The sequence below is a fragment of the Pituophis catenifer genome, unplaced genomic scaffold (genome assembly GCF_029215685.1).
Source record: "Pituophis catenifer annectens isolate HBS135680 unplaced genomic scaffold, rPitCat1.0.hap2 SCAF_3, whole genome shotgun sequence".
Classification (NCBI taxonomy): domain Eukaryota; kingdom Metazoa; phylum Chordata; class Lepidosauria; order Squamata; family Colubridae; genus Pituophis; species Pituophis catenifer.
The window spans coordinates 215,063,086-215,075,174 of record NW_027256883.1 but is presented as its reverse complement, the minus strand read 5'-3'; the positions used below and the strand labels follow the sequence as shown (position 1 = coordinate 215,075,174).

The 12,089-nt window shown below is 46.4% G+C and overlaps 1 protein-coding gene across 2 annotated transcripts in view; it reads left to right on the top strand.

Annotated features, from left to right (window-relative positions):
* The first annotated feature begins 875 nt into the window (after positions 1 to 875).
* Positions 876 to 12,089, top strand: part of CDK5RAP1 (CDK5RAP1 mitochondrial tRNA methylthiotransferase) — a 30,107-nt gene continuing 18,893 nt past the window's right edge. For both annotated transcript variants that reach the window (XM_070941859.1, XM_070941858.1), the window contains exons 1-7: positions 876 to 958; positions 3,026 to 3,344; positions 4,611 to 4,714; positions 5,177 to 5,211; positions 6,106 to 6,206; positions 7,385 to 7,595; positions 11,106 to 11,226. In XM_070941859.1, coding sequence (XP_070797960.1) covers positions 3,050 to 3,344; positions 4,611 to 4,714; positions 5,177 to 5,211; positions 6,106 to 6,206; positions 7,385 to 7,595; positions 11,106 to 11,226 — 867 coding nt within the window. In that variant the 5' untranslated portion in view covers positions 876 to 958; positions 3,026 to 3,049. The remainder of the gene's footprint in view (positions 959 to 3,025; positions 3,345 to 4,610; positions 4,715 to 5,176; positions 5,212 to 6,105; positions 6,207 to 7,384; positions 7,596 to 11,105; positions 11,227 to 12,089) is intronic.

Here is a 12,089-nt window from a genome sequence, read left to right as displayed (position 1 = left end):
CTATTGCTGGTGAAGACGGCAGGCAGCCTCTCCTGGCACCTGGCAGAGACCTGAGCTGCTTATTTTATTTCTCTTGGGTGACTTCACACCCCAGGTTCCCCAGGCAACGAATGGTCCCAGGCAGCATCCACCTGGGCCTTTTAACCTGGTTTAATAGCCACCATATGAACGCAGAACCTGGGTTAACCTCAGCAGCCTGCCCAGGTTAATGATGCTGCGTAATAGTGGATCAACCAGTGCAGTGGGGAACATAACAGAGCAGTATTTTCAAACGCTCAGCCCCTTTAAGGGTGGGGTGGACTTCAACTCCCAGAATTCCAAGCTGGGAAAATACTGCTCTACCCCTCCCTACTTCCCTACTGAGGCATTCTGGGAGATTGAAGTCCATACATCCATCTCATGATGATGTATGGACTTCACCAGGGGCTAAGAGGTGAAAAACACTTCTCCAGTCCTCCTGCTTTCTGGCTGGGAGTCTTCTAGGGGTTGAAGCCCACCCCTCTTAAAACTCCCAAGGTTGAGAAAGAGGGAAAGAAAGAAAGAAAGAAAGAAAGAAAGAAAGAAAGAAAGAAAGAAAGAAAGAAAGAAAGAAAGAAAGAAAGAAAAGAAAGAAAGAAAGAAAGAAAGAAAGAAAGAAAGAAAGAAAGAAAGAAAGAAAGAAAGAAAGAAAGAAAGAAAGGGAACCACCCAGGCCAGAAGGTTAGAGGCCGGAACGTTGCTCCACGGACAGCGTTTCCAAAGGGGGACACTTTGGGCGATGCACCCGCAGCGCTAGAGGCGCCCACGTGATCAGAGGCTGAGCCGCGCTACTCTATGAGGAGTCGGCTCCTCCCCCCGGAAGTCCCTCTTTCACTTCCGGTGTCCGTCACTCAAAAGGCGCCTCCGCTCGTCCACGGCCGTCCCGGGGGTCGTGGGTTGAAGTCTCCCCGTCTCCTTCCTCCGGTGGGGGGCAGCCCCGGTAACAGCCCCCCCCCTCTTCCGGCCCCTTCCCTGGGTGGGGGTTTTCCTGGGGAGACTTGGGGAGGGGGCGTTAGGGGTCTTCTCCGCCCGAAAAGGTGGGATAAAATGGATAATAATAATAATAATGATAATAATAATAATAATTTAATGAGTGGATGGATGAATGAATGAAAGGAGGCTGAGGGAGGGCTCCAGGCCGGTACCTTTCGGCCAGCCTACCTCACAGGGTTGTTGTTGGGAAAAGAGGTGGCAGGAGGATTCTGCGCCTATAAAGGGGGAATAATATATATGTGTGTGTGTCTGTATCTATATGTCTGTGTGTGTATATATATATATAACTAACAAACTTATAATGACCGGGGAAAACACCCGAGATTTTAACTTTTTACATACACACACCCGCGAAAACTTAAGAAGATATATATAATACACACACATATATACATACATGCATATACATATACATACATACATATACATATATATACATACATACATACATACATACAGATACATACATATATATATATATATATATATGGGGTGTTTGTATGTAGGTCTTTGGTCATTCGGGTTTTCTCCCGTGTAAAATTGGAAGTGTCTTGGCGACGTTTCGACAAAGTCTCATTCGTCATCTTCATCCTGGTGTTTTCGGCTTCATTGCTCCTAGAAGCACAAAGCCGAAAACACCAGCCTGAAGATGACGAATGAGACTTTGTCGAAACGTCGCCAAGACACTTCCAATTTTACGCGGGAGAAAACCCAAATAACCAAAGACCTACCTACCTACCTACATACATACATGTTTATCCCACCTTTTTAGGCGCAGAAGATCTGTTTTGTGTGTGTGTGTGATACCACAAAATGATATATACGTATAAAAATATATATATATATATATATATATATATATTGTTTTGTTTTTTTTAATTTTTAATTTTTTATTATTATAACATAAAATGACATCACAAGACATACAACATTTATATATATACTCTCTCTTAGCACCTATTTCGTGATGATCTTTTTTTAATATTTACATTTTCTCCCTTTTCCCTTTATATTATTCCAGTTTCTTCTTGTCCCCTTTTAATTACAGTGTATTTGTTAAGACCCCTATTACCGTTATATTTTCTATACATTGACATATTCATTCTTTCCTTTTTTACATTTCACCCCTATTTTTCTTCTCTGTTATTCCTATTCCCTAATATATATAGTTTTAATATTACAAAGTTATATTTACACATGGATTTTTATATTTGTGTACATGTGTATATAAATATAAAGCATGCAAAAGAGGCAGGAGGATTAGGAATGTTCCTTGCCTAAATTTTGGGATATCTGTCTGTCTTCTATCCTCTCTCTGTCTCTCCATCTCTATCTATCTATCTATCTATCTATCTATCTATCTATCTATCCTCTCTCATCTATCTATCTGTCTCTGTCTATCTATATCATCCTCTCCTATCTATCTATCTATCTATCTATCTATCTATCTATCTATCTTATCTATATCATCCTCTCTCTCTCTCATTCCATCTCTCTCTCTCGCTTTCTCTCTCTCTCTCTCTCTATCTATCTATATAAAATCTATCATCCATCCCTCCATCATCATCTATCATCCATCCATGTCTGTCTGTCTGTCTGTCTATCATATCTATCATCTATCTCATATCTATCTATCATATCTTTCTATCATCTATCATATCATATTTCTATCTCTCTATGTCTATGTATCTCTCTCATCTCTCATCTATCTACAGTATCTATCATCTATTTATCCTACCCACTATCTCTCTCTCTCTCTCTCTTTCTACCTACCGTAACTTCCAATCCATCCCACCTACCTATCTAATTTTATCCCAACTTTTTAGGTAGAGAACATCCCTAATCCTCTTTCCCCCCACAGCAACCTGTGAGGTGGGTTAGGTTGAGAGACAGACTGGCTCATTCATTCGTACTCTCCATTCATGAAACAATATGTCCCCCCCCACCCCCCCACCCATTTTGTTTGAAAGACGCCAAGCAAAAGATGACTGATCATTCTAATCGGTTGCTTTAGGGAGCAGGAGGGCCTCGTGCCAAGATGCTGGCTTTGCGTGGTGCGCTGGTCTGCCCGAGGCCTCTGTGTCGGTCTGTGCGCTCAGGATTCCGGGCCTGGCTTTCGACCTGCGCTCCGGATCCTGGGACCCCCTTCCAAAAACAAAGAGGGGAAGGAAGCCTTGAAGATTTCCGCTCCAAACTGGTAGGGGGTCCATCTCTGCAGCATTTCCTGCAATCGGCTGCTCCTGTGAAGGATGCCCACCGCTTGCCAGCTGATGTCTTGGAAGACCCCGCCCCTTACCTTGGACCCATCAGCCTGGCAGATTCCCCGAAGAAAGGTGAGTACAGCCGCTCCATCACACCTTTCCGGAAATGCTACACAAGGGCTGACTTGATTTTATATAGGGGCATTTTTTGGGGGGAGATGCTCTGTGTCCTGCTGCGCAACCACAGTGAATTTGCTCCCTTACATCGGCAAAATAGTTTTTGCCTCACGACGAAACAACAGCCCTGGCCCCAAGCAGAGTTGAACCTGGTTTGAATTTGGATGGATGGGAGACCACCAGGAAATGCTGAGGTTGTAGATTAGGTCACGGAGTCCCAGAATGACAGTGCCGAGTTGTCCTTGTTGCTGTTAAGAAAACTGTCTTTACGATTACCAAAAGTCGAGTTGGATGGGAACTTCTATCCTAGATGGGTTTAGTTGCAGGTACTGGGTGGGTATCTCCTCTGTGAGATACAAATGGGCATTTGTCCAGGGACAGGCAGGGGTCTTGGCCCAGAGGGGCTGCTTACAATTCTACAGGTAGTCCTCGACTTATGACCACAATTGAGACCAAAATTTCCATTGCTAACTGAGACAGGCGTTAAGTTTTGCTCCCATTTTACAACTTTTCTTGGCCACAGTTGTTAAATGAACCACTGCAGTTGTCAAGTTATGGTTGTTAAGTGAATCTGACTTCCCCGTTGACTTTGCTTGTCGGAAGGTCGCAGAAGGGGGAATCACCTGACCCCGGGACACTGCGACTGTCATAAATACGAACCAGTTGGCAAGTGTCTGAATTTTGATCACGTGGTCATTAGAGATGTTGCAGTGGCCGTAAGTCTGAGAAATGGCCGTAAGTCTCTTTTTTCAGTGCTGCTGTAGCTTTAAATGGTCACTAGAGGAATGTTGTAAGCCGAGGACTACCCACATAGAGAATGGAGCAACCTCCAAAATAAAGGGCACAACTACTCAGTGCTTCCTGCCTCAAGAAATCTCTCCTCCTTCTCTTTTTCCTCCTCCTCCTCCTCTTCTCCTTCCCTCTTCCTCCTCCACCTCCTTTTCCTTTCCTCTTCCTCCTCCTCCTCTTCCTCCTCCTCCCCTCTTCCTCCTCCTCCTCCTTCTCCTTCCCTCTTCCTCCTCCTCCTCCTTCTCCTTCCCTCTTCCTCCTTCCCTCCTCCTCCTTCCCTCCTCCTCCTTCTCCTCCTCCTTCCCTCTTCCTCCTCCTCCTTCTCCTTCACCACCTCCTCTTCCTCCTCCTTCTCCTTCCCTCTTCCTCCTCCTCCTCCTCCTTCATCACCTCCTCCTCCTTCTCCGCTCCTCCTCCGCCTCTGCCTTGTAGTCTACCTGGAGACCTACGGCTGCCAGATGAACGTCAGCGACACGGAGACAGCCTGGGCCATCCTCCAGCAGAGCGGGTACCAGAGGACCAGCAACCTGGCAGAGGTACTCAAAAGTCCAGGCTGGGTACTTTCCACTTTCCCTAGTTGGCTAACGAAATGTCTGCAAGAAAACAACCAAACTCAGAGAGCACCCAGGACCCCAACTATTCAGCTTAACACGACAGAGTCAAATCGTGTCTTGTGACACAATAATCCATGCTGTCACAAAGTTCAATTTATTATTATTTATATGATGACATCATAAAATTGGAGAAACAGATTCTGGTGACCTTTTTCTGACCCCCATACGATCACCAGATAAAATAAGCTTAAATGCTGGAGATACAGTAGATTTTTTTTGTTTATTTTTTTGCTGAAAAAAAAGAGCTTTTTAAGGTTTCTTTTATCAGGCAATAAGGCCACTCTTGTGTAGATGTGGAATATTCGATCCCAGAGAAGGAAATCTGTTTCTTCCTCCCCCTGTTTGTGTTTAATAATTCTTTCTCCCCCCCCCCACTTCTTTTAGGCTGACGTGGTTCTGCTTGTCACGTGTTCCATCAGGTAAGACCGAGATGGTTCGTTGGTTTGTATTTAAAAATAATTCCAACATATAGTGCCATTCGCCCCCTCTTTAACCTTGCTCTTTTAGTCTCAAGGTGTCGAGTCTATTCTAGCTTTTTTTCCCTTGGGCTAGAAGATGCAACAATGATTCTGCTGCTGGATTGTACTGTCTTTTTTTTGGATTAGAAATATTTACTGTGTCAGCACTTCAAGCTGCATTCACTCTAGTGCTGACATAAGAAGGAGAAGCGGAGGCATCTGGAAAGGGACGTTTGACTTTTCACCTACTTATTTTCCCTGGAGATAATATCCCCTTGGAGATGGGATGGGAGGGGGGAAATTCCTTTGAGCTGGAGCAGTGGATTAGGGGTAGAGTGACTTGGAAGATGGCCAATGAGTGCAGGGGAGTGGGGAACGGAAAGGGAGGGTTTTGGGTCTGGAAGTCAGTGTTGGCTTCGATGGAGTCGGAGTTAGAATGTCGTGCTTAATAAATGGGAGTTTTTCTTCAAAGTCTTTGTTTGAAATGCAATTTATTTGAGACAACCTCGAAACCTGACATACTGTATTTTCTAGGACGCACCTAGATTTACAGGAGGAAAACAAGAAAAAAAAATTGTTGGCCTCTGCGCGTTGCATTTTTACCCTCCCCGGCCCCCAGAAGCACTCACCACAAAACGGGCCTGTTTTTGGCCTGCAGAGTGCTTCTGGGGGCCGGGAAGGGCGAAAACGTGACGATGGAAGGTTTGGGAGCCCCAGAATGGGCCCATATTCTGTTATTCTATTCTGGATTTCCAGAAGGGGCTGGGAAGAACCTCTCTCCACCTTGAGCAGAGATTTTTTTTAGTGACTCTTCCAGCCTGGGCAAAGTTTCATCCATGTTTCATTGCTTGGCAGGGAGAAGGCCGAGCAGACGGTCTGGAATCGCCTGCGGGTGTTCAAAACTCTCAAGACGAAACGGCAACGTTCGCGGAGGTCTCTGCGGATCGGGATCTTAGGTAATAGGAACGCTCGTAGCAAAAAAGGCTCTTACGGGAAGGGGGACCACCTGGGGCTCGGACTGGGAGCGTCTGAAGATCAGGGAAGGGACAGTAGGTGAATTTCCCACTTTTTTTTTTTTTTTTTTTTGTGGAGGTTGTTTTCTCCTCTGGGGTGGGAAGTTAGGACTGGGATCAGTGGTTAGGCCAGGTTTTTCAAAAGCTGGAGCTACCCATAGTTAGAAGTCGCCTCACCTCGATATCCCAGGTTAGTGGTGAAGGCACCAGGCTAGAAACTGGGAGACCATGAGTTCTAGTCCTGCCTTAGCCATGAAAGCTGGCTAGGTGACTTTGGGCCAATTACTAGGAGACAGTGAGTTGTAGTCCCCAGCGTAGGTGACTTTGGGCCAATCACCGGAGACCATGAATTCTAGTCCTGCCTGAGGCACAAAAACCAGCTGGGCTTAGCTGGGAAAGCTGGCTGGATTTTAGGCCAATCACCAGGAGACGGTGAGTTCTAGTCCCGCCTTAGGCATGAAAGCCAGCTAGGTGACTTTGGGTCAGTCACCAGGAGACGGTGAGTTCTAGTCCCACCTTAGGCACCGAAGCCAACCGGGTGACTTTGGGCCAGTCACCGGGAGATGGTGAGTTCTAGTTCCACCGTGGGCACGAAAGCTGGCTGGGTGACATTGGGCCAGCCCAACCCACCTCACAGGGCTGAGGTGAGAAAAATAGGAGGAGGAAGGAGTATTAGGTATGTTTGCCACCTTGAGTCATTTATAAAAATAAAAAAATGTGGGATAAAATGCTAATTAAGTATGTATATTTTTTGGGTAAGCATTCACATGCGAAGGCGTAAGAAATGGATGAATAAAAATCTAAATAACAGTAATAAAATAACTGGTGTTGAAACAAGTGTCACGATGTTTTGAATTCTGCCCTGTAAATGGGAAATTTTTCAGCTGGGGTGCTTGGTTGTTACTTTTAATCCCTGGGAGTATTAAAAAGTGGTCCATCCGTCCCTGTTCCCCCTCCTCCCCGTAGACCCAAAGATGTTCCATCTATTGTACATCTCACGATTTTGTATGTGTAAAATCTGGTTCGTGGCAGGGATGAGAAACCGCGTGGCGTCTCCAGATCAAGATTTCCTGCCCTGTTCTTCTCTTCCCTTCGGCTCACGCTTCTGCGTCTTCTTGCAGGCTGCATGGCCGAGAGGCTGAAGGAGAAAATTTTGGACGAGGAGAAATTGGTCGATATCGTGGCTGGCCCAGACGCTTACCGGGACCTGCCCCGGCTCTTGGCGGTGGCTGAATCCGGCCAGCAGGCGGCCAACGTCCTGCTCTCTCTGGACGAGACCTACGCAGACATTTTGCCTGTCCATCTCAACCCTGGCGCCACCACGGCCTTCGTGTAAGGGGAAACCCGGTTTGTTGCTGCTTTGATCCGACCTGGGAGCCAGGAAGGTGGAAAATGCCCAATATTGATTGATTGATTGATTGATTAATATAGACATAGTTCATGTTTCTTAACTGCCCATCTTCCTTGGGGCGGGGCTCTGGGCGGTAAAGATTAATTGTTTGATTGCTACATCGTTCACATTTCTAAGCTGCCCATCTCCCTTGGAGAGACAGACAGACAGCTAGAAAGGTGATAATTAGATAGATGATAACTAGGTAGCTAGCTATGATAGATTGACATAGATTAGGGATTAGATTAGGAGATGGATGGAGAGAGAGAGAGAGAGAGAGAGAGATACCGATAGATATACAGACATAGATAGATAGCTAGATGATAGATAGATAGATAGATAGATAGATAGATAGATAGATAGATAGACAGACAGACAGACAGACAGACAGACAGATACCGATAGATAGAGAGAGAGAGACAGGCAGATAGATACCTAGAGAGAAAGAGAGATGCATACATACATGCATACGTTGATTAACATAAGAGATTAGATTAGGGATTAGATTAGATTAGATTACATTAGATTAGATTAGATTAGATTAGATTAGATTAGATTAGATTAGATTAGATTGGTAGAGAGAGATGATAGCAAGATAACCAGATAGCTAGCCAGCTAAATAATGATAAATAGAGATAGATAGATAGATAGATAGATACCCTGTTTCCACGAAAATAAGACTTCCCCGGATAATCAGCTCAATTGGGCTTTTGAGTGCATGTGCTAAAATAAGCCCTCCCTGAAAATATTTAAACCCATGCACAGCTGGTCCTCGCCATTTCCTCTGCTAAGGGTTAGGAAGACACAGCTGGAAATCAGGTAAGACTGCAAGAGGAGCCCTGTCTTGCTCCTTGCGCCCCAAAATAATAAGACCTCCCCGAAAATAAGGCCAAGCGCTTATTTCGGGTTTCAAAAAATATAAGACAGGGTCTTATTTTCGGGGAAATACGGTACATACATATATATACATACATATGATACCTAGATACATGATAACCAGATAGCTATAATAGATTGACATAGAATAGATAGATTACATTAGGGATTAGATTGGATTGGATTGGATTGGATGAGATGAGATGAGATGAGATGAGATGAGATGAGATGAGATGAGAGAGATGATAATTAGATGATAACCAGATAGCTAGCCAGTTAAATACTGATAAATAGAGCTAGCTAGCTAGATGTAGATAGAAAGAGATGAGAGAAATGAGAGAGAGGTATTACTGGAATAAAAAATAGTTCCATTTGTGCTCCTGATGATTTCTGGACATGCCTGGTGCTGATCTTCTTTTTCCAAAATAATAATAATAATAATCTTCAGTTCTGCTTCTTGTCTATGGAGATTCTCCATCATCTAGATCACAGTTGTTCCAGAGGCGCTTTTCCAAAAGACAGCTGGACTTTCTTGGTCCTTTTCCTTCTCGTTTTGCTTCTCATTCGAGAAGCCTCTCCAGTTCTAGTGAATGGTGGAGGATGGAAGGATTTATAATGCAAATGGAGTGTGGACTATTGCACTGTTCAGGGCCCAGATAACCCCCCCCCCCAAGTGGCCTCAACGACTCTCCCAACAACCAGATGGCTGCAAGGAATATAAATCCTTCCATCCTCCACCGTTCGGTCAGAACTGAAGAAGCTTCTTGGATGAGAAGCGAAACGTCTTTCAAGGAAAAACAAAGAAAATCCAAAAGTACCTTTGGGACAGTTCTGCATCTCCTTACCTCTTCCAAAGTAACCCACGTGTTCAGCATTGTGTTAGCAAGACCCTGATTTTGACAAGGGTGGGGTGGCAAGACTAAGGCCCTGGGTCTCCATCCGTTATTCATTGAAGAGGATGACCAGAAGGTGACCAATACTTTGTTGGGAAGGGAAGCAAGGTCCCAATCTGACACACTGTTCTGTCCCCTCCCACGAGTGGCCTTGCAGAGGCTCAAATAGCCCGGCAGTAACAAACGCAGGCTAAGCTGGCCCTTTAATAAATAGTTCTCTTCCAAAGCGTATATCAGTCCAATAGTTACCGGGCAATGTTCCAAAGGTCTTGGCAGACGGCCAGCAGGCTAATGCAGGAATGCAGACTCTTGTCAAAAACTCCAAACTAACAGTTGTAAGTCCACTGCATCCAAAACGCCAACAAATTGTTCACCACGCCTTTCCAGCCCAGTCACACCCCTTTTATACTTTGTAGGGTGTGACCCTACGTCTCCTGATCACACCTCTTAGGACGTGGCAATAGCTGTTCTCTAGGACATCTCCTACGTCTCTCTCTTGCATCCAATAGGGCTGTGATGGCGAACCTATGGCACGCATGCCACAGGTGGCACATGGAGCCATATCTGTGGGCACGCGAGTGTTGCCCTAGCTCAGCTTCAATGCACATGTGCGCGCTGGTCAGCTGATTTTCGGGCCTCCCAGGCCCACCAGAAATGGGCTGTTTCCGGCCTCCGGGGTGGGTGGGGAAGGCTGTTTTCACCCTCCCCAGATTCCAAGAAAGCCTCTGGAGCCTGGGGAGGGCAAAAAAACAGGTCTGCTGGGCCCACCGATAACCTTTTTGCCGTCATGTGCCAAAAGTGGGGGGAGCGCAGGTGGGCATTGAATTATGGGTGTGGGCACTCACACATGCGACACCCCCCCTGCTCCTCCTGCTTTTGGCACACGACGGCAAAAAGGTTAGCCATCACTGCAATAGGGGCTCCCCCTCGTCGTTACCGGCCTCTGTTTCCTCCTCAATTTGGCTGGGGTCCATAGGCACGTCAGCAACTGTCAGTTCTTGCTGACTCACCAGTGAAGACGGCCCCTCCGGCACATAGCTCGTGACAGCTTCCTCCTCCTCCATATCATCCTCCGAATCCGCATGCGAAGATAAATCAGCCTCCGGGGCCGGGGTCACAACACACACTGTCCCATCAGTTGTCCCTATAATCGTCTATGGAGCTTCTCCGTCATCCAGGTCACGATGATCTCAAAGATGCTTTTGTTTTTCTTTGAAGACGTTTCGCTTCTCATCCCAGAAGCTTCTTCAGCTCTGACTGGATGGTGGGGAAGGGAAGGATTGATACTCCTTGCGAGACAGCTGGTCACTTGCATCCTTTTGGAGAGCCGTTGAGGCCACTTGGAGTTTCCTCTGTGTCCTCGGAGTCACCTGATTGGTGCAAATGGAGCCTTCTTGGAACTGCTGAAAGGACTTGTGTTGTGGAGCTGTGCTTTCTGCGGGATGTTTTCTGACCTGTATCCCTTCACAGTTGCAGGCTGTTGGGGGATGAGTCTGTGTCCCTTACAGACGGCTGCATATCAATCCTTCCCTTCCCCACCATCCAGTCAGAGCTGAAGAAGCTTCTCGGTTGAGAAGGGAAACCTCTTCAAAGAAAAAAAAGGGAGTCCAGTTGCCTCTTGAAAAAGCAGTTTTGCGTTGTCCCCGTAACGCTCTCCGGGAATTGCTTTCTCTCTTTCCCCAGGTCCATCATGCGTGGCTGTGACAACATGTGCAGCTACTGCATCGTCCCCTTCACTCGTGGGCGCGAACGGAGCCGGCCCTTGGCCTCCATTCTCCAGGAAGTGCAGATGCTCTCGGACCAGGTAGGAGGCCTTTTGACTTGGAACTGTTGACCAGGCCTGGGGAGTCACTAAAAACTCTGCTCAAGGTGGAGAGAGGTTCTTCCCAGCCCCTTCTGGAAATCCGGAATAGAATAACAGAAGACCTGGAAAGGACCATAGAGGTCTTCTAGTCCCTCCTCAAGCAGGAGACCGTATGCCAAAGGTGTCCAACCTTGGAACTTTTAAGACTGGTGGACTTCCCAGAATTCCCCAGCCGGCATGGTTTAAGACCGGTGGACTTCAACTCTGAGAATTCCCTAGCTGACATGCTAGACAGATAGATAGCCATAGCCCTTAGACTTCTATACCACTTCACGGTGCTTTCACAGCCCTCTCTAAGCGGTTTACAGAGTCAGCCTCTTGCCCCCCAACAATCTGGGTCCTCATTTTACCCACCTCGGAAGGACGGAAGGCTGAGTCGCCCTTGAGCCAGTCAGGATCAAATGCCTGGCTGTGGGCAGAGTCAGCCTGCAGTAGGGGTAGTCTTCGTCTGACGACCACAATTGAGCCCAACATTTCTGTTGTTGTGAAACATTTGTTGAGTGGGTTTTGCCCCGTTTTATGACCTTTCTTGCCACAGTTGTTAAATGAGTCACTGCAGTTGATAAGTTAGTAACCCAGTGGTTAAAATGAATCTGACTTCCTCATTGACTTGAGTTGTCAGAAGGTTGCAGAAGGAGAATCACATCACCTTGGGTCACAGCAACGGTCATAAATATGAAGCAATTGACAAGCATCTCCCCTCCCCTCCTCTCCTTCTTCTCTCTTCCTCTCTCTTCTCTCCTTCTTCTCTCCTCCTCTCCTCTCCTCTCTCTCCTCCTCTCCTCTCCTCTTCTCTCCTCTCC